This window comes from Amphiprion ocellaris, chromosome 19 (genome assembly GCF_022539595.1).
Source record: "Amphiprion ocellaris isolate individual 3 ecotype Okinawa chromosome 19, ASM2253959v1, whole genome shotgun sequence".
NCBI lineage: Eukaryota > Metazoa > Chordata > Actinopteri > Pomacentridae > Amphiprion > Amphiprion ocellaris.
In genome coordinates, this window is record NC_072784.1 from 18,578,738 (window position 1) to 18,605,094 (window position 26,357).

General features: G+C 39.3%; 2 protein-coding genes across 2 annotated transcripts; one reads left to right on the top strand and one right to left on the bottom strand.

Moving 5' to 3' along the window:
* Positions 1-5,135: 5,135 nt before the first annotated feature.
* On the bottom strand, positions 5,136-15,857 carry arf2a (ADP-ribosylation factor 2a). The gene is made up of 5 exons (XM_023289939.3): positions 15,747-15,857; positions 8,538-8,691; positions 8,283-8,393; positions 8,030-8,154; positions 5,136-7,256 (listed from the first exon to the last, which is right to left on the bottom strand). Exons 2-5 carry the CDS (start codon positions 8,680-8,682, stop codon positions 7,095-7,097), a joined length of 543 nt encoding a protein of 180 aa, XP_023145707.1. The 5' UTR covers positions 8,683-8,691; positions 15,747-15,857; the 3' UTR covers positions 5,136-7,094.
* A 2,501-nt stretch (positions 15,858-18,358) lies between these two features.
* Positions 18,359-24,454, top strand: wnt9b (wingless-type MMTV integration site family, member 9B). The gene is made up of 4 exons (XM_023289972.3): positions 18,359-18,585; positions 19,117-19,370; positions 20,945-21,210; positions 22,624-24,454. The coding sequence occupies exons 1-4, from the start codon at positions 18,500-18,502 to the stop codon at positions 23,083-23,085; spliced, it is 1,068 nt and encodes a 355-aa protein (XP_023145740.1). The 5' UTR covers positions 18,359-18,499; the 3' UTR covers positions 23,086-24,454.
* The last annotated feature ends 1,903 nt before the right edge of the window (positions 24,455-26,357 follow it).

Genomic DNA, 26,357 nt, shown 5'->3' on the forward strand with positions numbered 1-26,357 from the left:
TTTTTGGGGGGACTTGGTCTCAGGACAAGTACACTTACACAACAACTGCACGTTTTAGTATTTTGCACGTGGATTATTTAAAATTTGATGGGTGGGGCGTAAAATGTCCTCCAATTCTGGAATGACTCATTTTTATTTTTCATTTTTCTTTGGTCTGAAATTGTTAAGACTAACTGCCACTAATACTAACGTGGCAATATTTTCTTTTATCTTCATCAAACTTCAAATCTTTCAGTGGAGACGAGCTTTACCTCAAAAACTAGCATTATAGTAGATTTTATAGTTTTGTTTTGTTTTTGAAGAGTACAGGGAACACATTTCAAAAGACAGTGATATTCCATAAATATTGTCAACCTGCTTTCTATTTTTCTGAAGTATCGCTTCTAAACAGGCAGAGGTGTGAGGTCATAAAACGATATTCTCGACATTTCTTCGATTGTGTTGTATTTACTGAATGTTTTGTTGGGATGTTTGAAGTTGGCAGCTGATCCACCACCATTACGCACAGTAATTAGAACAAACAAACTCTTACCTTGGGCCATAAATACTCCGCCATGGCTTGTTAGTGGCGTTTGAGGCTGACAGCTGACCGGGGAACTGATGAGCAGCGGAGCATGCGCAGACACACGCGTTTGCTCGACAACGTGCTCCTGGAACAAGTGTTTGGGAAATGCGTAAACGCAGCCATGACAGCTGAAATGGATTTCCTCGCCTGACAGGGTGCGTTAGATATATGTCGCCGAGTGCACCGTGTATCAATTCAGGCGGGAGTGCTGCAGTTCTCCCATGATGCAACGCTCTGTGTTCATCCAAAATGAAGATGTTGCAGGTGTTGTACTTTAAATTTGGGCATCAGGACAAACATTTACAATTTCTGCGCTTCTTACTTGCAGTGTACTTCATTTGAGTGAGAAATATTTCACCTTTTTTTTAAAAAAAAATCACCCCACTTATAGCCTTATTGTGCTTAAATGTTACATTTAATTTAAGCTTTTACATAAAAATAAATAAAAAAATAAGAAAAGACTATACCATAGAATTAAATATTAAAAATTAAACTAGTGGTTCCCAAAGTTTTTGACATGTGAGCCTTTACAGAAGGCAGTTTCAGATCTCTGTGAACCCAGACAGAAAAAAAGACCAATTTTAAAGTCTCTGCACTGGCTACCTATCTGCTTTAGAATTCATTTTAAGATACTTTTATTGGTTTATAGAACTCCTAATGGTCTTGATCGACCTTTAAAATCCTCAGGTTTACTGATAATGGCCTTTTATTTGTACCTGAAGTCAGAACAATGAGAGATGTTATTGGGGTCCACATCCCTGGAAGCATTCATTTAGTTGTCTATTTATCTATGCATTTCAGCATATTTATCTGTCTTTTAACACTTATTTAGGGGTTTTGTGTGTGTGTGTGTGTGTGTGTGTGTGTGTGTGTGTGTGTGTGTGTGTGTGTGTGTGTGTGTGTGTGTGTGTGTGTGTGTGTGTGTGTTGTTCTACCTGAGGCGTTTCCTCACTGCAAATTTCTGAAATTTCTGAGATTTATTTCAAAAGGTTTATTCTCAGTCTTTCATAAATGAATAAATAATTTATTAGAGGAGGGTGGTAAGTATTTTTTTAAAAATTGTTTTTTCCCTTTTGTTCTGTAAAGCAAATTGTGCTACATTGTGTTTGTATGAGAAATGCTCTTTAAATAAAGTCTAACTGATTGATTGATGAGTTTCTATTTCCCTCTAAATAACTTTTGATCAGTTTCATCTTAAATAGAGGCTCAATGAGATAAACCTGTCCAATACTTCACAACACAAGCAAAGATAAGATAAAAAGAATTCAGTTTGGTGTAGCAGTAGCTTTGTTTTTCTTCCTTTCTGCCACATTAATCATCTCAAAGCGTCTGAGATTAATTGCGACCCTTCGGAAGGAGCCAGGCCGCAACATATAATTAGGAATAATGGACTTCTCTTCTAACAGAGTGCTTTTCATTGCCGTACCAGTACTTTGATTTAAGTAAAGAATCTGAATTCAAGACACCTCCACATCTAACAAGGTCCTCCTATGGATCAGCGTGACTGTCCATACAGTAAAACCTCAACAAGAAGTTGAAGAGAAAGATGAAGTTTTCCATCTCATTCAATGCATCTACATTTATTGGAAACATTTTAATCCATATTAAATGATTTTGCTAATTTCTTGTCTTCATAATTTCAGCTGTGTAAAGTGAAAGTGTTCTTGGCCTAAGTGTTAATCCACTGCCAATCAAGTGGACGAATCCTGTGTTTCCATGGCGATGTGAAAAGCTCGAGATGGCTAGTCTTTTAGAAAAGTGTAGTGACTGGTGAACTGTGTTTTCTTTGGACTCGTGCGTGGGCGGGTGGCCGGTAAAATACCAGCCCAGCCACAGGCGCACTGCTGAGCACCTTCTGTGACTGCTGCATGCCAAGCCGCCATTGATGTGAACACATACAAGCATCCACAGCGGAAATGAAGATTTAAAGGTCCACATATGTGCTGCAGCAAACATTTACAGCAATTACCCTAAAACAGATACGCCGCTTTCCTGCCCTTTTACAATTCATTACCGCTGTCCCCTTGATTGATCCTCCTCATTGTTACAGCTGATCAATGAAAAATAATGGTCCGGAGCCTCTCTCTCCCGTGGGACGGAGGTCGTCAGTGGTAGACCAAGTACAGAGAGCCTTTATTTCACTGAAAGTAGCCACAGAACAATGTAAATGCATTTGAATGCAGGTAAAAGGCTTGACGTATTATTTGAAAAATGTGCTGAAAGAACTGGATGTGCAGAAAAATAACCTGCGACTGCTACATTGGATTGTTCATACGAACGCACCACTGCACAAGCAGCATTTAACTGTTTCCTTGTCAAATCTGAGGGATTTTATTACTTTAAGGGTAGATAAATCATGGCCAAGCACCCTTCAAAGGGGTGAAAAGATGACTAAAGTAGAGAAAAGAGGGAAAACACAAAGTTTTGCCATGAAAACCTGCTAATATCTTTTGGAATTATGCCAAATATTTTCATTATTTCTGAAATAGATGGAGACTTTAGCCTCTTGGGTCTCGTTTAAGCCTAGTTATTTAGATGAAACCCTCCAAAATACATTTGAAATGTTACGGAAAAAACAAGAAGACAGTCTTTTTGTCACAAGCCAAAAAAGGTCAGGATCATCTGGTTTAATCTTTTAGGTGTGTGTTGAATTTTATAAGCTTGTCTGATGGCTTTCATGTGAAAACTTAATCTGAAAGTAACAAGTGATTAAAACAGTCAGATAAATGTAACCGATGAAAAGCTATTACAATTCTATCTAAAATAGCAGCAAAACAGACATTTAAAAAAGACAAACCAAACTCCGGTACAGCTGTCGAGTAAATGTATTTTCTATTACAGGAAGTCAGAGAGAAATAACAATGTTAGCACAAAGACGGAAGCTGAAAAGTAGATGCCATGCTGGGGTGAACGAAGGGTTAATGTGCTGTGAAACTACAGAGTGTGATGTCACATTTCAAGGTGAGATTTAGCATGGAGCACCTGCCAAAGGTCAAGTGCAGCACCCTGTGTGTGTGCGTGTGTGTGTGTGTGTGTGTGTGTGTGTGTGTGTGTGTGTGTGTGTGTGTGTGTGTGTGTGTGTGTGCGTGTGCGGGGCAGAGTGTGAGTCTGCATATCTTATTAAAATCATTCCAGGTTATTTCAGCTTTTATTTGACAGCCGGCAGCATATGAAAGAGATGATTCACAGAGATGGGATAGATGGCAAATATGTAGAGCCAGTGAACGTGATTCGGATCCATAGTGGAACTCAGTGTAGACACAACTACAAAGCAGGATCTTTCAGAATGACAGTATTATTTGATTTGATTTGATTATTACCGGATCAGGTCATAATTCCAAAATAAAGGTCTGTTAATTCAAGGTGAGAGGAGATTTCATTCAGTGTGATCACAGCTTCATCTTAGCAAATAAAAATTCTGACACCATCTCCTAAGCGAAATGAAGACCTGCATCACGGTCCATGTCAGGTCTCCTTCTCTTCCTTTGCCATGTCTACTCCATTGCTCTCTATAAATACATAAGGTGCTGTTTCCAAGGAAACAACTCTATGGAGAATTGGCCACCTGAATTTCAGATGGAGCGGAAAAGGAGGGTGAAGAGTGGTCTGCTGGCTCTCCGACCGTCAGGAATACACCCTCATCTTCACCGCTGATGTCCTGCAGTGAACGTCAGCCTTCATCAGTCCAGTTCTCCGTACTACAAGCTCTAATACCCCGGGGCCTGTGACAGCTCGGCTTGGCTTAGAATGATTTCCTTGAAGGTCAGGATAGTGTTTGATGTCTGATCTGAAGCCAGGTGGATCATTTCATTCACAATTTTGTCATTTAACTTCTCTAAACTGCATTTAATGCCCAACTTATGTGTGTTATTATGATATGTTACAACAGCAACATTTGAAATAGGTGAAAAATGTATTTATAAAAGAACATTTTAATAATAAAGGTCTAATTTCTCTCTCCTAGAGATGTTCATATCAGTCTGATGTTAAGGTGAATGTAACACACTAACGCTGACTACTGAAGTATTATTATGGTGAGTGGTTTGGTATAATGAGTGTGCCCTCCAGTGGTGAAAAGGAGGAGCTACAACACTGCATTTAACCTTAAAACACTTCTAATATTTGACATTAATCCTCATATTTGTGCTATCATTATAATTAACAGCGGTAGCACCGGTTCTGGCCATCATTATGATAATGAAGCTGATTTATTAGCCGTTTTTGGAGACTAAGACAGCAGTATTACTTACATTTTGGGCTTGAAAAACAACCTAGGAGGATAGATGTGGTTTTTGAGACGCGACTCATTCAGGATGGGGAGACAGAGCAGAGTCAGCATATTTTACTGGGCAAGAAAACCTCTTTATATAGTCTGAGGAAAACAAGAACTGAAAGGCCTCTAAAACTGACACCTGCTACATCTTTAATATACTGAAAATATTAAAATGTAAATTCTCATGGGAGTGACATAAGACAAGCTGATTTTCAGTCAGAGCTCCAAACTACGATTTGCCTGAAAGTGAACTGTGAAGGAATTCAATTGCTCATATATTAAAGAGGTCACCAAGGATGACGTACAATAGAGATCTCTTTATTATAGTGCATTTATCAGACGTTACAAGATGAGTTTAAAAAAAAGCGTAAAAGGTAATTAAGAAATACATATGCACATACCATGTCATTTGTACAGAAACAATCCTGAAAATTAAAGCTTCACATCTGAACAAAGGTAGGTGGATGATGTCAAGTCGAAATACAGGATTTTATATACATTTGTATTTCTTGCCGTTTACCAGTTTATGTCTCTACGAAGGAAAAATAACATAAAAGGACAAAGAAAGCCAAAAAGATTAGTCATTCAGTTACACGACTTTCAAAAGATACATCTAAACGTCCAGTTGTAGAAAAACAAAAAGGGAACATGAATCTCCCTTTTGAGGTCAGCGTGATATTATGACCTTAGAGTCATCTTCAGTTAGTAAGGGGCTGTGTATTGTCCACGGTTTAATAATCATGGGAGCCTTTGGGATCAGTGGGTGTGAGTGGAAACTATTCTGTTGCTGGTTGAACATTCTTACTTGCACATTGTAACTGTCTGCTGGTGTAGAGCGATGGGGAGGGTTATTGCATTGAGATAAACTGCTGTTGTCACACTGGCCTGTGTTGTGCAAGCTGATGAGGTTGTGCAAACTGTATAATTTGATGTAAATAACAACAGGGGACGCGCCCTAGCTGCACGCACAGAAAACACCATAAAGCCTGAAGCATTGAGGAAGCATTTACAGAGCTGATTGATACACTTCAGATTAAATGTACCGTCTATCACAGCGCTGACTGTGTGGTCAGGAGTATGTGTGCGTACACTGGAAAACACGAGAACCGGCGAAACCAAAACTGAACTGAAAACAATGAGCCCTTTCTGAGGCCAACCAATTGGTCCCGAGAGCGTTTAACTCAAAAAGGAGGGCACACCTGGCACGTCAGGCTCATGCTAAAGTAAACCAGGTCATGCAAGACTAACATTATAATAAAAAAAAAAAACACAATACGATAGAAAACTGACGTTAACCCAGGGAACTACATACACGAGAAAATCTGTCTACCTGTAAATATAAAGCCGGAGTGGGAGCAACTCTAAAAAAGGGCCTCATCGTTCCAAAGGACTGGGTGTAATGAAAACCCACACAGCCCCCCGAGGACACACACATCCACCAACGACGCAGTAGCTACACTCACACTCCTCCACATATGTAAACATGCGCTGCCACATTTATTGCCGTTTCTAGACCCAGGCATAATGGATCTCCTAATCCTGTGTGTGAAAACCACAAGACTTAATTTCAGAAACAATGTGGGACTGAACTGAACTTTAAAACTATGCAGAAAATTCAACAAATGTGGAAACTTTCTCTACATGGATCAGAGCTGATTTAAAGATTCAAACAAAAACTGAACATCTGACTTTATCTTTTTGACCCTTGATGTTTAAAATTATCAAAAGAATGTGAACTGCTTCAGGATGTTAGATCTCATATTTTATTTGACCAAACATGACATAGGTTACATTTTGGTTTATTGTGTGTCTTCGCAGGCTAAATAAACAGTTATCAAAAAGGCCTTTATGTTACTAGCAGATATAATAACGGAACTATTACCTTTTGGTTTTTCTCTGCAAATATATTTTGAGAGATGACACACAGCACTCAACATCTTGCGTTGTTCTTTGCTTTGTGAAAACCAGTACCTTTGGATGTGCTGGCACTGGAGGAATGAGGTGACTTTGAGAGCTAACTGTGTTCAAGGCACAGCAGGGCTGCTCCCACTTAGCTCACACATACATGCATACATTCATTCAAAAATGCTCATCCAAACACGCCCATACAGTACACAGATGCAGGGGGAGCACTGGCCAAAGGTCCAACGCTGCAGAGGAATTAGAGAAAAAGAGAGGAGAGAGTGAGACCGAGACCAGTGCTGTCTCCCAGTACACTGCAGACTGAGCTGGCAGACAGGGAGGTGCAGTGATGGATCATTTTGCGTTCTTTAGCTGGCTCGAAAGCCAGTCCAGACCCTCGTAGAGACCGTCTCCGCTAGTGGCGCATGTGGCCTGGATATACCAGTTACGCTGGCGCAAGGAGTGCAGGGTCAGCTTGTCTGTGATCTCAGCTGCGTTCATGGCGTTGGGCAGGTCCTGAAAGAGCAGAAAACAAAACACGTAATTAACAAGACTAACATTCCTTGTTAGGATTTCCACAGATTGGTTTGAGGACTCATTTGTTAATCCTGCCTAAGTTATCTTAAGTAGCAGTGGACTGTGAAATAAAAGCAAAGTGAGTAGAGAGTTGAAACTGTGGCCAGCATTCACATGACTAGCTAAATGCTGAGCATGTGATTGCAGTTGAATAACGTGAGCTGGGAACTCTGCCAGCATGCACTGGGACAATAGATTCATGGACAAGTCTTGTGAGTCTTCCTGCATTGTTAATGGTGTATTATTCTGTGTTGCCCTGTACTTTTTTTTTTTCACTTTAACCGTAAACTGTCTAAATTCCAAAATCCACTGGTAGATTTGAAAGACTTGTTCTTAAAAAAAATAAAATTACACAAAATCCCTTCACTCTTAATGTCTCATTTAAACTTCTCAGCGCAACTAAGAAGTTAGTGAGTCCAATGCAAACAACAATCACATGACAGAAATTCAGACTCAGCGTTCAATGAATGAAAGTCTTTCATATATGTTCTATAACTACTTCTTATGCTGCAATATAATCTAAGTAATGTTGTGTGCGTGATGAGCCACTTTTAATTTAGTTTCTAGACTTATTTGAAATTAAAACCGACCTACATAATCCAGTCTGTGCTTTTGTTACAAGTAAAATGCCAAAAAGAAATTATATTGAGGAATTCTCAATAAACCTACATGTTCTAATCTAAAATTAGTTTATATACGGCTAAAAAATTCACCTGTTTATTGGCAAACACAAGCAGCACGGCATCCCTCAGCTCATCCTCAGCCAGCATTCGCATCAGCTCTTCCTTCGCCTCACCCACTCGCTCCCTGTCGTTACTGTCCACTACAAAGATAAGGCCTGAAAATGGAAAAGAGGGGACGTTTACATAGCGGAGGTGGACAGGGGTCTTCACATGTAAACAAGGATTCAGCCAATAAAAGGGCTGATGTTTGGACGATGAAGTGGAAACATGAAATATCTCTTACCTTGTGTGTTTTGGAAATAATGCCTCCAAAGTGGCCTGATCTTGTCCTGACCGCCAACATCCCACACTGTAAAACTGATGTTCTTGAACTCGACTGTTTCGACATTAAAACCTGCAGAAGAAGAGACGGGGAAAAGAGGAGTTAGACAAGAGTTCAAAATGTCTAAGTGCGCAGCCTTCTTACCAATGCCAAGATATCAGTCCATGTGGGCGGTTAGCTATAAAATTCTCAGAAATGATGCAGGAGAGGACTTACCGATGGTAGGGATTGTGGTAACAATTTCTCCCAGTTTGAGCTTGTATAGGATGGTTGTCTTTCCAGCAGCATCCAGTCCTACCATCAGGATCCTCATCTCTTTCTTGCCAAAGAGGTTTTTAAACAGACTACTGAAATTCCCCATCTTGCTCACCTGCAGAAAAACACACAATATTGTAAACTGTAGTGTGTTTCCCACCCATCTCTCACCAGCATGTGTGTTGTCCTATCGTCCTGTGTTTAACTGTCCATGATATGTGTATTTCTTTTATTTATTTATTTATTTATTTATTTTAAATGTACCTGACAGTGCCTGTGACACCAAATATCCCCTTGGGGACAATAAAGTCTATCTATCTATCTATCTTGAGTTGTCAGGTTTCTGAAAATGTGGTACCAAACTGCAAAGAATCACAAAGACAATGAAAGTTTTACAATCTCCCCAAAGTAGCTATTGTTGCTGGCTGAAGACTAACTGCAGGGTTTTGTCTAACTACACTGTTGCAACAGGCAGCACTAAATACTACATCCTCTGGCATATAAAGCCCCTGAATTTACACATCAGCTAAATGTTCACATTTCACTTTTTAAAAAAACAAAACAAAACAAAACAAAAAACTACTGATCGTTTTCCTTTACATCAGGTCATAAAGTTATTTGTTTTTGTTCCCTGTACTCATTATTATGTGCATCTCAATGACTAAAAAAACTACTTGTCATTTCCCCAACTTCCTCCCGGCCATTCTAATGAAAAAAGACAACAAAAAGTTTGCTTTTCAAGAATACAGAAGCTGTGAATCTTCCACAAGCAGCGTTGTTAACAAGCTAATGATGATGAGAAAGTGCTGAGGTAAACAAGACCCAATACAAACCATTACCCTCAGCTTTCTGCTGCCTTATAACAAAGTAGCGCTAAATTAGCTTCTTAGACATTGTAAAATTACCACATTAGCATGAGACTGTCAAGCTATTGCTACCAACTGGCAATTATATTCCTTTTTCACAGGGCAGAGTATAAAGCATCACCGCATGTGTAACCTGTGAGACAACTGAAATACAACAGAATAAATCCGACTAGTTATGTTGCAAAAAACAGACTGACAGAAACCAATGTAAAATAAAAAAACAAAACACAGTTCTTCATACATAAACTCCCATCTACAAAAGAAACATGAAGACCCGGTCATCAAGTCAAGCAGGATGACACAAAACCGAACAGATGAACCAGACTTCAGCATCGCCTGCATTACTATCTCAAATAGTTCTACCTGAACAAAGCAGTCAAGTTAAACGGCATACTTCATGAGCAAGTGTGTGTCCAGACAGCCTTCCCTGCAGCCTTTGTCCAAAACATGCCAAAAATGCTTAAATGAAAACTGCCTACATGCCAGAAAACATCAAATATTTAATTTACAAACATACTCTAACTCAGCTCAAACAACTCTAACAATTATCTTCATTATTAGTGAATAATAACAACTTTACTTATAGAGCAACTTTAAAACAATGTTACAAAGTGCTCTTGATTTTATAGAGTATTATTTTTCTACTATCTGATTAACCTCTTGGTCTATACATGATCAGAAGACAATAGCAACCAATTAATTTTCTAAATGGACTGCTGTACCTACTTTTCGCAACCTACTACCTGCTTGGATGGAAGGGATTTAAAGACTTTTGCACAATGTTTGTTGACATCGAAGAGACAACATGTCTCAGCTGGTTTTGCTCAGCTGTCCGTTACAATGTGTGTGCAAGAGAAGACTGCAACAGGGATAAGCACCAATAGGCAAAAGAGAGCACATTCTTCATGTTCAAAAACAAAAAGCAGGAATGTGTAACGAGTGAGTCACCATTTATGTTTTGGAGTTGAAAACGATCGTTAACCTAAACTACACTGCAGCTGCAAAGGGAATATTGGTTAAAATCAGAACTGCCAACTAGATCATTCCTGTTTCATCTACAAATTACTCAGATAAGGAATCTTGTTTATAAAAAAATGTGAAAAATCATTCTTATTCCTTCTTTTATTTGAATTTTTTTTTTTTTTTTTTTTTTTAAAAGATTTGATTATGTAAATTCATCTGGGAAAGCTTGGAGGAGAGTTTTAAAGAAAATGTTATAATTTTAGTTTTGCAGGAATATCTTGATGGCAAATACACTCTTGAATCTAAAGAGAAAAACAGAGAAAGAGGCCTTAAACCACTGACTAGATGGTTGCTGCAAAGCCGGATGTTTGAATATCGTCTGTTACACAGTAGTAGATTAGCAACAGCAACTCTGGTGCTTCGTTTGCGTCTTCGCAGGATGCCTTCAGGGGCTGTATTGAGTTGTAGGTCACACGCATTTTGAAAGTGCCCAGCGGCTATCACACAATCACTGCAGTTAGCTATGAATGTAAAATAGAACAAAATAGACTTGAATAAAACAATGCTTTGGCTCATATCTATCATTGTCTAGTACAAGTAAACCGTGACCCGTTACATGGCCAGTTTCCACTGCTGAATTGATGGAAACATAAGCGTCTGTTGATGGGCAAGACAAACAACTGAAAAACTTAAATTCTTTCTGTGTAGATAAGCCGTTAGTGGGAATGCTATGATGCAGGATTTCAAAATAATTTCACAGCTACACTATGTACTTGTGACCAGCAGCTGAGGCTGATCATATGGCAGGAACACACCAAACTCACACCATTCCACCTCATGAAGAGGTCCCCAAACTACCTATTAAATGCACATCATCATAAAAGTTAATGTAGGCTTGTTTGAGTTGATCATGTTAACTGTAAACAACACCAGAAAGTTAACGTGAAAAGTCCATTCGCACAAGGGCTTGATTTGACTAGATTGTAGAATTCACAGCTATGGCACAGTAATCTCATAATCTGAAAGAATTCCGGTGGTTTGAAGAGAAAAACATTTTCAAATACAAGAAAGAAAGTTTACTGACTACTGTACACATTTCAAGGCTGATGACTGACAGTGTACCGCACCTAATTGTCTATGAGCTGATACAACAGGCACACAACAAAGGGCCTAATTTGTCAGTTTAAAACCAGAGCTACCTGAGATGAACTACACTTCAGGCTAAGACAAATGAATGAATGGGTCAGTCATGGTCCTGTAGCTCAATGAAAGGTGGCGAAAAGACATTACTAAAGTCTTGATACAGGAGAGGTTACCACAGCTGAAAGAAATAAACTAAGAAATATGTTTCTATGTGATGAATCATTCAAGCTAAAACATTTTGAAAACCTAACCTTCAACTCTGGAAATATGTAATTAGCTTGTTTTTTTATTTCTGATATTTTTTGATTTAGTGATTAATCAAAAAAAATAGGATAGGTGAATGGAAAATTAAACTAATCATTACTTGTCACAGACACATATTTATTCATATAGGGTTTAGCACCCAGCTATTCAGACAACTGAGGAAGTGCTGTCAAATAACTAAAAAGTATCTCCTGGAGTAAACAGGACTGACACGTTCCTGTTACTGCAAACAAGATGAGATGTTGTTCCAAGTTTTGGGCAGTATTTGGGAAGAAGCATTAGAAGTTTGGGAATTTTTAGGCTTGATTTAAAACTGACAAGATAATTTTAAGACAGCTTAACAACCATATAAAAGTTATGTGTTTAAACCTAAGTTTTCCGTTATTTAAACGTAACTTTTCACCCAGTTTGTCCCCCTGTTGTATTAGCATAAGGGAGGTAACCATCCATTGAAATGAGCACAGCCAATGTAACTCCAAATCAAAACATAGATGGCCTACATAGATAGAAAACAGAATGGCAACTTGGGGAACAGGTAAATATCTTTTCCATCATTCAGTGGATTTCTGTGTTTAATCCAGAGGGTTATAAGAGTCTTATAGGAGTTGAGCAATATCTCCAGAATAATTTAGTGTCATTTTTAATCAAACATGACTTTTTAATTATCTGTTAAAGTAACCGAGTCACCTCTACTATAAAGATTTTAGCAGTGTTACTAGGAAAAAATTTGCAAAATAACGTTTATGTACCAATAAAATTTAAAAATCTTATTTTCAGGATCCTATTAATAGATGAACAGGCCATGTATGGCTTAGCAATAAAGGTGTTCCAGTTTAACTGGTGATCAGATGTTCCATTCGCAGATTCGTCACGACCAGACCCGACTGTGTGTGTGAAGTGTGACTAGATAAAGAACGCCTCGCCGAAAACATAAACATCACTTGTTAATAAAGTCTATATACAGGGTTATTCAAAAAGTATGAATCGATTTCATTACGCAATATTTTAATAAGGAAAAGCAATAGAAAACTCCAGCCAAGTCACAAGCATTCTACTCACAATCAACTTTTATTTGATGTTTAAGGTCATCGAATGACATCGAATAACAACAGCGATCAACTCAGTGGATCGTGATATGCTGATATGCGTCTGGGAGGAATTCTCTTATCGCACTGATGTTGCCCGCGCTGCAGGTGGTGGCTACATTGCACAATTTTAAGACGGGAAATAAACGTTGACTGTGAGTAGAATACTTGTGACTTGGCTGGAGTTTTCTATTGCTTTTCCTTATTAAAATATTGCATAATGAAATCGTTTCATTCCTTTTGAATAACCCTGTACATGTCAAAATCATCTACAGACAGCAAAATGAAACGTGTTGGCCAAAATAAAAAAAAAAAAAAAACACTTATATTTATCAAGTACAGTGAGTGGATTCTATCCAGTGGTATAAATAAGAGACAAGCGTCTTCCTCGTGCCACCGATTGATTCGACAAACATCCCGCTTCATACATTTAGATCCTTTTCATACTGTGGCTTGCTTAACACCTAATGATGACTCAGGAAACACGCCTATGTCAACTGGTGATAGTCACTAGTTCACACTGACAGGCCCTGCCTATTTAATAACGAGCCAGAAAACGAAATATTGTCTTTCCAAGCAAAACCCACAACACAGAAGCACATCCACTGTTGTGTTGTGTGTTAGTCTGTGCATTCACTAGAGCAGATCCAGAGAAGAACTTCAAGCTTTACTGGAGTTTGTTCATTAAAACACACAGCAGTCTTCCACCATTATAACACGCAGGATAACATTAGTTTGATTTGCTAAAATGCATCAGTACAAACTGAGGCCACATTATCAAAACTACTCACTCAGAGCAGTCTACGTGGATCAAACTGTGAAGCATTTTTTTCACTTCTTACAAAATACAATAAATAACAATTCACAAACTCGTTTCTCATTCCTACTCAACCGCCTGCAAAAAATTGTATATCTTTAGCACACTTTTCACATGCTGGCAGACTGCTTGAAAAATGACTAAAGACATACTTCAAACAGAAAAACCATGTCGATATGTATATACAATTTTAAAAGCACGTTCACAGTAAAATGAAATAACGATCATTCCAGTGATGGAATGACTGTCTTCTGACACCAGGGCTAGTTTAGAAATGACGTAAAACACATTTAAAGCCAGAGAAGGTGTGGTGTTAAGGGGAACTTAAGGCCAAATGTAGGACAGAGGAAGACTAGAATACTTACACTCCAATACAGTCTGAGTGATTATACTATGCAGGTGTTCCTTATTTTGTGTTATATTATTGTAATCCTTGTAAAGTTTTTTGTGTCATGCCTTTATTTTCCACAAGTAACATACCAAATGCAAAGTTACAAAAAAAATTATAGCGTAATGACACTAATTTCTCATTCCCTCTTGTTGTATGTAGTTTACTTTAATACAGTTAATAAAGTGAAAAGAATTTAATCTTATTTGATACTAACATGCTGATTAATATGAAAACTCATTCAAATGTCAAACATAAAAGTTTGCCAGTTACATAATGGTCCCTATTATTAATCTTTTTTGACCAGTGTGTTATGCGGAAAGCTACAATTAACGACTATTTAAAAACGCCTGCCACAATGACTTTCTGGTTATCTCTCATACTGACAGCTGCAACACATCACAACTTACAAGATAATTGGATGGCAAAGTATATCTAGAGTTGTTTCTACTTTTTATTTCTGGTGAGGTTGGAGATTGGGAAACAAAGATAGAGTTTGAGTCAGGAATTTATACGTTTGAAGGTGAGATTTGTGTGGCTTGAGAGTGAATTGCATGGTTTGAGAGTATTTGATCTAATGACGTGCGCTTAATTCACCTTGGCCTACATATAAATATAGCTGCACGATCACTTCAGAGTCCAACAGGAATATCTGTGTCTATAAAATTCATATTCGATTGTAGATTAATACACTCCGAGTTTGAATATCTCTTCTTCGTTTACTTTTTAAAATAATCTCTGCGGTTTACATTTCCGAAATGACAGGAAGACTGAACGTGTGTGTTTTCATTGTGTTTTTATTTTTAACATTAGTTTTAACTGCCACGATTTGACGAATCTGCAACCAAGAACATCTCGAGTTCTTACCGCTGGGCTGGACCATCAGCCAACCTCGCTAACAGGATCACCAGTTAAACTGGAACACCAGGTTTAGATACCCACCCTTAATCAGCTCTGTGACTCAAGTGTACGGTATGAAGATGAAATGAGAAGTACAAACGGATATAAGGATGCTATGAGAAGTTAAACAATGTATTTCAAATTACCTACAGTGATGATGCTGTTAATCTCAATCAGTTGAATATTGCCCATGAAATCAAATGCTAGGTTTACGTGTTTAACGTTTGTTGATTGTTATTGAAGTGACACAGTTGAGTGTGGGTTAGCAAGTAGTTGGAAATCTCACCAATTCTCATTTTCTTCTAGGTTCGTGTGAGAGCTGGCAATACAGCTGAAAGAAAAGCTGACTGGTCTTAACGTTAAGTGACAGCTCGATTATGTTAGCTTGCTAGCTTCGGCATCTTTCAGGAATCAACACCAATTTAATGCAAACATTTGCAATGCAAAACTTCATACACACAAATAATTAATTGGCATATTTATTTTCTCATCATACTTCATCAAGGGTTTTGTATTCAGCATTCAATGTTAAAGAAAGAAACTTCCCAAGCCGAGACAGTCGTGCTAAAGTTGAACTGCTAAGGAAACAGCTAATGAACTTTAAAGTATCCGGCTTCAAGCTTCAACAGCTTAAAACTAGCAGTAACACAGAATACGTTAACGGCTTCTTGGCCTCTACCACTACATAAGCTACATTATATTCCCGAAACACGAACGTTTGATATTTCTAAATTACATTTTTACCTTTACTAGCGCTTCTCGATCCTTCTCCGTCGGTCCGGTCCAACAACAAAATGGCGTTTTCCGGCGTCGTCGTCTTCTTCTTCGTCATCATCCTCCGCTTCATCTTCTTCTTCGTTACATCCATGGCAGTTGCAACTGTGGAAATGGTGCCTCAGCGCCGCCAACTGGTGTGGAAACTGAATGCTGATTTCAATTTCCCGAATTTAATGTAATTTTAATCAGTAAAACACTTCTTTAATACACGAAATAAAGTAAGTAAATTGCTCTAATAGTCCGACTCTCCCTGCACAATACTTGTAGATAATAATTTCAGTTTATTATTCTCAATATAGTGCCGGGGCATTACATATTTAAGCAATAGATTGTTTTGTTGGTTATTTGTTTGTTTGATTGCTTTTTTTTTTTTTGCAAGCAGCAGGCTTAAGTTTAATTTAGTCGAATCAACTTATCGTTTCTAATTTACTTCATGGAAATATACACGTTTTGCTAATTTCTAGTTAGCTAAACTTAAAATGTCTAGTTAAATTTTTTTATTTCATTTTAGAACTTAACATGAGTTCTTTATAACTTAAACCATTTTAACTTGAAAGAGTTTAATGAATGAACAGCTGAGAGATCACATCACATACACTGTTAGAGACTCTGTTATTTGTAGTCTGAGAAAACAAACATGGTGGGAACTTGCTTTGTGTCTTCGCTAGAAGAGGTTCTAGTTGTTTCTCATCAAAATAATTCTAACCATGACAAAAAATTGCAATGAATTCAGTCATATACTTACAGTTTATGTCACTGTCATTGAGATCAGCCTCATGCGGACTCAGGTTTTTTTTTTAAAAAGGGTTCAGGAGCTGCTCAATATTCTCAGTGTTAAATGACGAAGAAGCTCTTTCAACGTAGAAATTTTAAAAAGACAACAAGTCTGTTTTAACACTTGTCTATATGATTGGTTCATTCAACTTTATATATGAAACTTATTGAACTTGTCATCTCAAGTTCAATATATTTAACTCAACTAGCTTTACACTTTCACAGCTCACATTTTTAAGCCAGCAGGGGAACCTACACCCCTGAACTTAAAGGGTTTACAGTGCAGGTGGAAAGAGGCTGCTGCTGTATTTAATAAACATCAAAAAGAGAAATGAAAAAGCAAACACTTTGGGCCTGTTTTTACTAGAGGAATTTGTCATAATGTGTGGAGTAACTGATCCAATGACCATCTACAATAAAATCTGACATTAGAGAATGATCTTTGGTCTTTTGCCACATCATATATCAGATCACGTTGTGTATTAAAGGACATATCAACCAGTACAGTAAGTGCTTTATAGGTACTTGATTGTACAAAGTAATGACCCTGATCTTGTGCTCATCTGGATTTTGGTGAATAGACAGATATTACTGGGAGAGATTTTAGAAAGGAAATCAAGCTTATACTGTAAATGATAAGTGGGACAAATTAGGATTTTGAAAACTGAGAAGGATATGACACGTGTCTGCGGAAGAAGAACTGAGGTCGATGTGTGACAGATCTAACTGTGATATGACGAGATGTTACTGGCAAAGAAGAGATGCTCCCCATTGTGACCAGTATCATGCTGTATGTACTACTGCATTCTGCTGATCATTTAAATATCCAAATAGTTTTGTAAATAATTTTTACTCCAAGAAATGATGAACTATCTGAAAACAAAACATTCACTTTGACTTCTTATGGTAACACCAAGCCACATATTTTAAAAAAACAAAACATTCAATTCACTCTATTTTCGAATAATATTTAAATTAATTCCAATAACAATGGCATATTATTATTATGATCAGAGTTGGCCAGTTTATGTAAAGCAAAATATATCTGTCCAAGATTTAATCTCTATATTAAATCCACTAGATGGGGCTCCATCCATGGTTGTGTTGTTTTCTGAAATGCAGTTTGTAAGAAAACAGAGTTTGATTGGAAGAACAGGCTACAGAGTCTGTTTCTGTCCTTTAATTTCAGACTTCATGGATCACTTAAGTCTCATCCACACTGGCTTTCTGAAATCCTGACTGCTGTTCTTTAATTAGTTTGCAGAACTGGTTATTCCATGCAACCATATAGCAATGATTATAATGTAATAACTTACATGATAAAAATAGGAGCATTCTGCTCTTGCTTTCTGATCTCTGTGGTCAGAGATGTTTGCTGTTATTAGAGGTTGAATCTGATGGAGCTTCAGACATTGATCATGTAAGAAACACCATACAGCTACTAAAGAAGCAGTTTATGCAGTGTAAAAAGTAGTTACTAATTTAGGTGATTGGAGTTAAGAAATACAGATATTTAACATTATACAAGCGCAGTATTTTCAATGCCAGATGTCTCTGTCAATTAAAAAAATGGTCTGAGAGTATGCTGCCTGTGCGTAAAGATATGGACAAAGGCTTGGATATGTTTGTGGGACTCAGGTGCATTCGAGGTTTCCATATCACAGCAGATGAGCGCGGTGGTTTTGCAGCACCGTCCACCTGGGTGGCGTGAAAGTGGGTGGGAACATACAGTAACAATATTGAGTGAATCCAATGAGGGTGCGGCAAGATGATGCTTCCTCCCTCCCAAAAGAGCCCTGCCTCTCAGCGGACACCACTGGGCCTGGCGCACGGGATTGAAAGTCTGAGTGCATGTGGTGTCCCTTAAAGAGAAGCGCCGATCAGACGGCACAGACTTTTCTCCATTGAAGAATCAGCGAGATGAAGAACAGCGCCAAACCGGCACCATGCGCTCCAGGCTCCCAAGGACCGCCTGCCTACTGCGAATCATTGCACTCTGCATCCTTCTCTCGCACACTGCAGCTTATTTTGGGTCAGACAACTAACCTTTTTATTTCGGCCCATTGTATTAATGCTTGCCTTTGTAGTTTTCATTCTTAAAAGAGAAAATAACTAGAAACTTTTGCCAAATTACGCGTGCGTAATTACGCACAAACCACTGAACTAAATTGTTACTGTGTTGCTAGACGCCTCTGCAAGTTTTGTAAATGGATGTAATTATTTGTTGCCCTAAAATGCTTCATCATAATTTGTATTTAACGGGTAGTTTAACTAAATTAACATCGATTATACGGCTATTTTGACACTTTTTTCCCCCCAGATTTGCTCAGTTTTTTCTGCATGTCCTAATAGTTCTACTTAAATAATGCAAGAAGGAGAAAGTAGGCTGCCATTGTAGAACACAATATGCAGATGTCACTTAGTAATAATATTAATAATAAAATGATGGCAGTTAAACAATAATTACCAAAAACATGTCACTTTTGCTGCACTTTTGTTACATTTGTATTTGTCCTCGGCTTACATTGTCTAATATGTTTTGTTTTCTTTCTACCTTTCAAAGGCTGACAGGTCGGGAACCTTTGGTGTTTTTACCAGGACCGTTTTCCAATGAAGCTCCAACAGGAAAGGCCCACCTGAAGCAGTGCGAGCAAATGACTCTGACCAGGCGGCAGAAGAGACTCTGTCGCAGGGAGCCTGGTTTGGCCGAGACGCTCCGGGAGTCGGTGCGTCTCAGCCTGCTGGAGTGTCGGTATCAGTTCAGGAACGAGCGCTGGAACTGCAGTCTGGATGGCAGGGGAAGCCTCCTGAAAAGAGGTAAGCATTTAAGTTCCATAGTTTTGCTTGATTTTACCAAAAGGATGTGAGATCTAACTTTAATATTTATGTGTCTTTGTTAACCTCCAGTCAGGCAGGTGCATATAGATGGCATTTCTAAAAACTTCTCACCACTCACTCTGGTGAAATACATTATGTTTTATGCAAAAGCTGTCCAGCCAAAGTGAAGCTATGTGAACAGGACAAAAACTGAAGGAGATGCAACCACATTGTCCTGCAGGGCTTCTGATGTTTATGGCAACATCAGTTAATCTGTCTAAACACAAAGTAATCTAGAAAACTGAGTGATAATAACTAGTATGAGCAAACTGTTTACCAGCAGTGGAACTGTTGCAAAGACGGAATCAGACACGTTTGTTGTCAGACTTTAATTTAGTTTAATTGATTAATTCTCCAACTCAAAATGCCCATTTAAAAGTCTCAAGCATACAAGTTGCCTTCAAATATAGTCTAATTGAATGATATGCATCACAGAAAAGAGCATAAAATACATATCAGTTGGTAATCTTTATTATTAATTTTATTTCTATTAGCTGTGGGTGCTTTATTGAAACTAAGACCCAAATTTTTCCTCAGTTTTCCTACTGCATTACTGATGTTACAACATGGAAATAAGCCTCAACTATTTAAATATTTAGAGTTGCTGCATTTGGAAGAATTGCTTATTTATTGAACTTTGCCATTGTGACCTCTTTCTTATGCTGAAGACAGCTATGCAGCATCTTATTTAAAGTCACTCTCATAGCCTTCCAGCAATTGTACTATCAAAGAATTTGTGAAGATAACACCTGGAGACTCCTCTTCTTCCCTTGATTTGACATACCCCTTTAAAGTTTTCCTGAAATTCCATGCTTCAATATTTATATTTTGCCTGCCTTGATAAAATCATTGATTAGTTACACTTGGATCACCATATTGCAAACAGCTCAAAACCCCCGCAGGTCTGTTGCGCATATTAAAAGTGCTTTAGGATCCTCCATGCTTTATGCATATGGATATCAGCGTGTGGGAGAACATGAACAGGTCAGCACAGAGGTAATGAGGGAGTAGAAAGCCAAGAAATGTGGTGCGGTGTAGAGCGCTCAAGCCCTGTGGTTATTTTTATCTCGGGAAAGTGCCCATTCCCAGAGGAAAAGGGTGGTGTGATTACCCACTTTCATGTGGGAAAATCCTTCCTAGTCAAAATAATAATTAATTGGATCAAAATATACCCTGCTGATGGCTCTGGGTGAAGCAAATAACAGTGCACAACCAATTGGAAAGGTCAGAAGAGAAACTTTGCAGAATTGCTGAGGTTTTTCTAAACCATGACAACCTAGGGAGCCCTTTGTAAACATTTTGACTTAAAGGCTTAATCGCTGGCATAAAGGCCATTTTGGTGTTTGTATGTTATGAATTAATCACATAGGCTCAGAACACACATTCTTGATGCTGAAAATAGTCCTTGTGTTGAAAGACAAAGTTTAAAAAAATGGAGTAATGTAGATTTAATGTGTGTTTTACACAAAGTCCTTCCACTTCCTCTGATGCCTGTTTTTTTGCATCTATCCCAGCATTCAAGGAGACTGCCTTCCTGCTGGCGGTGTCCTCTGCAGCACTGACCCATGCACTCGCCAAAGCGTGCAGTTCAGGCCGGATGGAGAGGTGCACGTGTGACGACTCCCCCGGCATCCAGCACCGAGAGGCCTGGCAGTGGGGGATCTGTGGCGACAACCTGAAATACAGCACCAAGTTTCTCAAGAAGTTCCTCGGCCAGAAGAGGGTCAGCAAGGACCTGAGGGCTCAGGTCGATGCCCACAACATCAACGTTGGAATTCGGGTGAGCGTGAAAATATTAAACTCAAGGCTCTCTTGCAAAACAACGTAAACTTTGGCGCTTTACGATGTTGTTACTTCCCAAGCCCAAGGCAACAACAACAACAACTACACCAAAGCCACACTTAGCTCAATTAGTTGGGCTACAATTTGACAAGACGATTACACCTCTGACACACTCCCGTGCATCAGAGACTACGAAACTGTAATCCTCAACTGTATATTTTTCAAGGTGCCAGCCAGACAAACGCCCCCTTTTATGCTGCCATCACTGGCCGGGGTGGATAACATAGTGACAGTGGGTGAGGCAACGTAGCAAGGAGACAAGACGGCTGTGGGATCGCTGGAGCCAGGTGTTCTCAGGCATGATAAAGCTTGCTGTGCGGGCCAACAGAAAATTAAAGGTCTCATGTCGGAGAGAGCGATTATAACCGTGGCCTCTTTTTAATATACGAGCAAGCATTTTTTTTCCACTTACTGGATCACTGTGCTCTTCATAAATCCACCTAATGTTCATAACCACCACTGTGTAGCTCTGAAATAGCAGGCCCCGGGGTCGCAGTCCCCGTAGCTCACACCTAGACAGGCCTGGTGGAGATAAAAAAGAAAAAACACAACAGGAAGAACGCTTATCTTATCTCATCTTTACTGAGCTAAATGTTTTCCTCAGTTTACACCAATGTGGCTGAAAAGAGAGCACGAGTTAGCAAAAACATGAAGTGGTCAGCATCCCCTCATCTCACAGTAATGGTGCTCTGAAGGCCCCGAGGGGTTCATACCTGCAAAGGGAGGAACTGAGCAGAACTTTTTAACCCAGAGGCCGCCTCTGGCTTTTGCTGCTTGACCTGTCTCTGGCCCCCACCAAGACAGCAGCTCTCAGCCTGACTGATTGTGCTCTCATCGCTGACCATCAGTGAACTGTTTACCTCCAATGTGCGGCACCGATCGCCAAACCGCTGCTATATTTTTTGGCACTTCATGCACAGAAAATTCTTATCAATGTTTTCCATGAGCAGGCATGCAGTAAAAAACAGGGCGGAGAGATTCCACCGTCAGTGGTGTTTGTCACCTCTGCCTCAGGCTTTAGGGAAGACAGACAGCAGAGCGGCAGACAGAGCTAGTTTGAACACATTGAGGAAAAAAAAATCGTGAAAGCTGTCCAAGTGAGAAATGCGAGGTGAATGAAATACGGCATGCTGAACAGTCCCCCTCAATCCATTATGTCAAACTTTTTGACTGAGGTGAGCTAAAGGCACATATCCGCAGACTGCCACCCCTAACCCCCACTACCCACCCTGCAGGAAACTGTCTCACTCTGTCCAGATAGACCTCCCAGATAAGACACCAGGTAATGAATCAAAGTGAAGGAACTGACATTTCTCCCCTTTTTTCCCTCCAATGCCTTTTCTTTTCCCAGGCAGTGAAGAGCGGACTGAAAACAACCTGCAAGTGTCACGGCGTCTCCGGCTCTTGTGCCGTACGGACTTGCTGGAAGCAGCTGTCGCCCTTTCACGACACCGGACGGCTGCTGAAGTATCGATACGACACCTCTGTCCGAGTGCTGAGTGTCACCAACACGGCCACCGGGGAGACCGAGCTCGCGGGCCCCCGTCGCCACGGCCAGAGCCTCCGCACTACTGACCTGGTCTACCTGGAAGACTCCCCCAGCTTCTGCAGGCCCTCCCGCTACTCCCCCGGTACAGGCGGCCGGTCGTGCGCCAAAGACACGAGCTGTCAGAGTTTGTGCTGCGGACGTGGTTATAACACGGCCATGCGCCTCACCAGCCTGTCCTGCCACTGCCAGGTACGCTGGTGCTGCCACGTGGAGTGTCAGACCTGTGTGAGAGAGGAGGAGGTGTACACCTGCAAAAACGCATGAACAAATGATGAGATAGAAACTATAAAGGCAGGGTGCAAAGACTTGAGAAGGATGCTCATCATTGAACTTGGATGTAGAGACAATACACTGAGGGATCTCCACTCTGACTTGCATGTTATTTTGGGAGGAAATATACAAATGTAACACTATAATATCGCTAATCATCACTGATTTGACATGCAACAGCTTACTCGTAGGTGAGGAAGTTTTCCAACTAGCCTGCTTTTCTCTCGCTGGATGCACTGAAATCCCGCTCTTCTGGGAAGGAGGGAAACAAGCTCTTAAAACAGGTACTGGACTGGACTGGAGGCCACCAGCAGTACAAGCCCCGTCTGCAGGGGAGCTCTGACAATGACTGCTGTGTTGCAGTCGTCCCCCTCTCCATTTGACTATTTATTGTTCCAGTCTTTGTGTCTGTTGTACTGCTGCTTTATACTTTAATTCTTTTAATCAAGTGTTGCCAATAAGGCTAAAGTGGCCTTAAAAGGAATCTACCTGTCTGTCTTTCTGTCTGCTGTGTTGTATTTTCTGCTGTGGAGAAGTTCTTTTAACGAGTAAAAAGCACTTAAGTTGCTCTTGCTACATATTACTCAAATAAATCCTAGTTAATGTTTAGGTGTAGATATAGATAGAATCACTGGAACCTGTGTTGATGCCGCTGATATACATTGCAACTCCATGCATTAACAGGGTCATTGTGCAAAGACAGAAGCTGGGTTTCAGTTGCTCTTATGGAAATGTCTATGGAAATCTCTACATGTCGACTAATGTGTGCACGGCAGAACAAAGGGAAATGCCCGAGGTAATAGTGAGGGAAACACCAAACACTGTCTTTGAAAATCACTTAAAAAAAGAATGGAAAAAAAACAAACAAACAAGTTGTCACCATACCAGCCTTGCTCTACTATTTCTGCTATTTATAGAACTTGCTTTACTTTCAAGTTTAAAATTGCCTGAATTTGAACCATTTGGTCTTCAAAGTCTCATTTAGTCTTTGTTCTAAATGCCTTTGAAGAAGCCCAATCATGCTCCTTAATTCCCCAAATTGCCAATCAAAGAAAATCACCATGTTTACCCCCTCTTGATACTTAAATCTACTCTTTGTGTCCATATGTGCAGGTCAAAAGTGCACGTCAGACCCCAAAGGTTCATTTTTATTGGCCAGTTAATGGTTCGACTGAGGGATTATGAAACTGTATATATGATATGAATATAACTCATGTCAGGGCTCCAGGCATCTGACAATGTGGAATCGTTACTTTCTACCTCACTTCATCTTTTGGCAAATATCAGTAAGATTTATGAGCTATGAGTTATTCTCTCTGTAGATACATGTCTTTCCCTCTCCATTAAATATATTTTAGATGTTTGTACAGTTCTTTTTAATTTGGTTTTTATATATATATATATATATATATATATATATATATATATATATATATATATATATATATATATATATATATATATATACTCAAGCCCAGATATCAAAAGTAGTTTTTTATCCTGTTGCTTAAAGTTCTTATTTAAAATGAATAACGTTAATAAATGGACATACATTTGTAAGACCTATGTGTTTGTTGTGTCTTGTGCACAGATATACACAATTCACACGCAACCGTGCAATACACCTGCTCTAAAATCTGCATGCATCCAGCCACTTCCTGCTGACAGCTCCCTGCCCTCCTTTTCATCTGAAAATACTGTGGTCTCGATGCATCACCCTCAACCGGCCAGTTAAAAAGGCAAAGTGGGTGGGTGGGTGGGCGGAGGACACATGCTTACAGGTGTTGTGCCTCTGGCCAGCGCACCGACCGCGATGACAGTCACAATGACGCCGATGACAAAGGTGATGACTCAGTGGAGTGATGTCTCACACAGCGTCTGACCCCCAGCTCACCATTAGAAAGTTACAACCGGCCGCCCCAGCACCACGATGAGAGCGGTTTACGCGCTATTATCCCGTGAATCATAACTTTCCGCTCATTTGCGAAGCATCAGCGAGCCTACAGCACACAGAGGGCTATTGTATGAAGTATTTATAGTGTGTGCTCCACTGCTTTTGAAGTCGCTCTCTAATTACTATGATTACACATTATTATTCCTTATTAGAACATCAATTTCAGAGCCTCAAGTATTGCAGTGAATTTTTTTTCTCACCGGTTTAATGACATTGTAAAATGTCATATGGATGTACAGGGAGGTATTGTTGGAGCAAATTATCTCTCGGTGTGATGAGTATACTTGTTCTGTCACTGGGATGTGAATCCCTTTTTTATGAAAGTTTTATGAGTAACAGTCATTGGCTTTAATGTCAAAATGTTAAGAGGAGCCAGTGATTGTCAGTGATTTCAGCCTTATGACAAGGGGGGAAAGTTTCTTCTCTAACAGCATAAAGCACACTTGTTTAAACTTTTTGATTTTCTACTATAGAATCAAACATTGTCAGTAATGCATATACAATTTAATTTTAGATTTTTAGATTCCTGAAATAGAATAACCATGGCTAAAAAGTATTACATTCGCTAAAATTCAATTTATCAGGCCCTGCATTTGAATTTCAATGCTTTTTTAGGGACATTGTGTAACTTTTAAAGATGTTTTAATGCAGAAGCAATAAAACTGCTTTACACATTTAGATTCTCATTTGGACATGACCAGCAGCTTCAATACTGATGCAATCTTTTGTCTTTGCTACAACAAATTCTATTCACGAGAAATGAGTCTCATAATTTCATAGAGTTCGTTTACAGACAGAAAATGTACCTTCTTCTAAAGCAAATTTTTTCATTTAAAGAAGCACCAGATTTGGTTAAAAAACAGACCTGTTTTTCTTAGCTAAGACATTTTGGAGATTTTCACTGGAAAGCAGCGGTGTTGTTTTGCTTTGTCTAATAACAGTATTGTATTAGCTGTTTGAAGCTTTGCATGCATCCTGTGCTACAAAACTAATTTCCCTTCTCAGACAATAAAATGGAAAACTTCAGTAGTACTTAAAATGCGCCAGCGTCTTTCTGAAGACTGAGGTCAAACAAGTTCACACGGTCACTGACTCACCATATTAACTGATGATATTAAACTATCGCAGATCAATATTTAACTTCATTCAACATGAAGTACTTAAAAAGAAAAAACAGCCACATTCTTCTCAGCAGATCTGCGGGATAAGGAACGAGACAGAGGAGTGTGTCGCGGACAGCAGGGTGGACTGGGGTTGAGATATTGAGGGACATAAAGGAAAAAGATGAGGATGGAGGGATGAGAAGGGATAG

What these genes read in the sequence shown, in the direction of transcription:
- arf2a (XM_023289939.3), bottom strand. Translation starts at nt 8,682, where the DNA reads ATGGGGAATTTCAGTAGTCTGTTTAAAAACCTCTTTGGCAAGAAAGAG. An exon ending in TACCACAATCCCTACCATCG is followed by an intron (nt 8,394 to 8,537) that starts GTAAGTCCTCTC and finishes CTTCTTCTGCAG; the next exon opens with GTTTTAATGTCGAAACAGTC. An exon ending in TTGTGTTTGCCAATAAACAG is followed by an intron (nt 7,257 to 8,029) that starts GTGAATTTTTTA and finishes CTGCTCTTTCAG; the next exon opens with GACCTGCCCAACGCCATGAA.
- wnt9b (XM_023289972.3), top strand. Translation starts at nt 18,500, where the DNA reads ATGCGCTCCAGGCTCCCAAGGACCGCCTGCCTACTGCGAATCATTGCA. An exon ending in GGGAAGCCTCCTGAAAAGAG is followed by an intron (nt 19,371 to 20,944) that starts GTAAGCATTTAA and finishes CATCTATCCCAG; the next exon opens with CATTCAAGGAGACTGCCTTC. An exon ending in ACATCAACGTTGGAATTCGG is followed by an intron (nt 21,211 to 22,623) that starts GTGAGCGTGAAA and finishes TTCTTTTCCCAG; the next exon opens with GCAGTGAAGAGCGGACTGAA.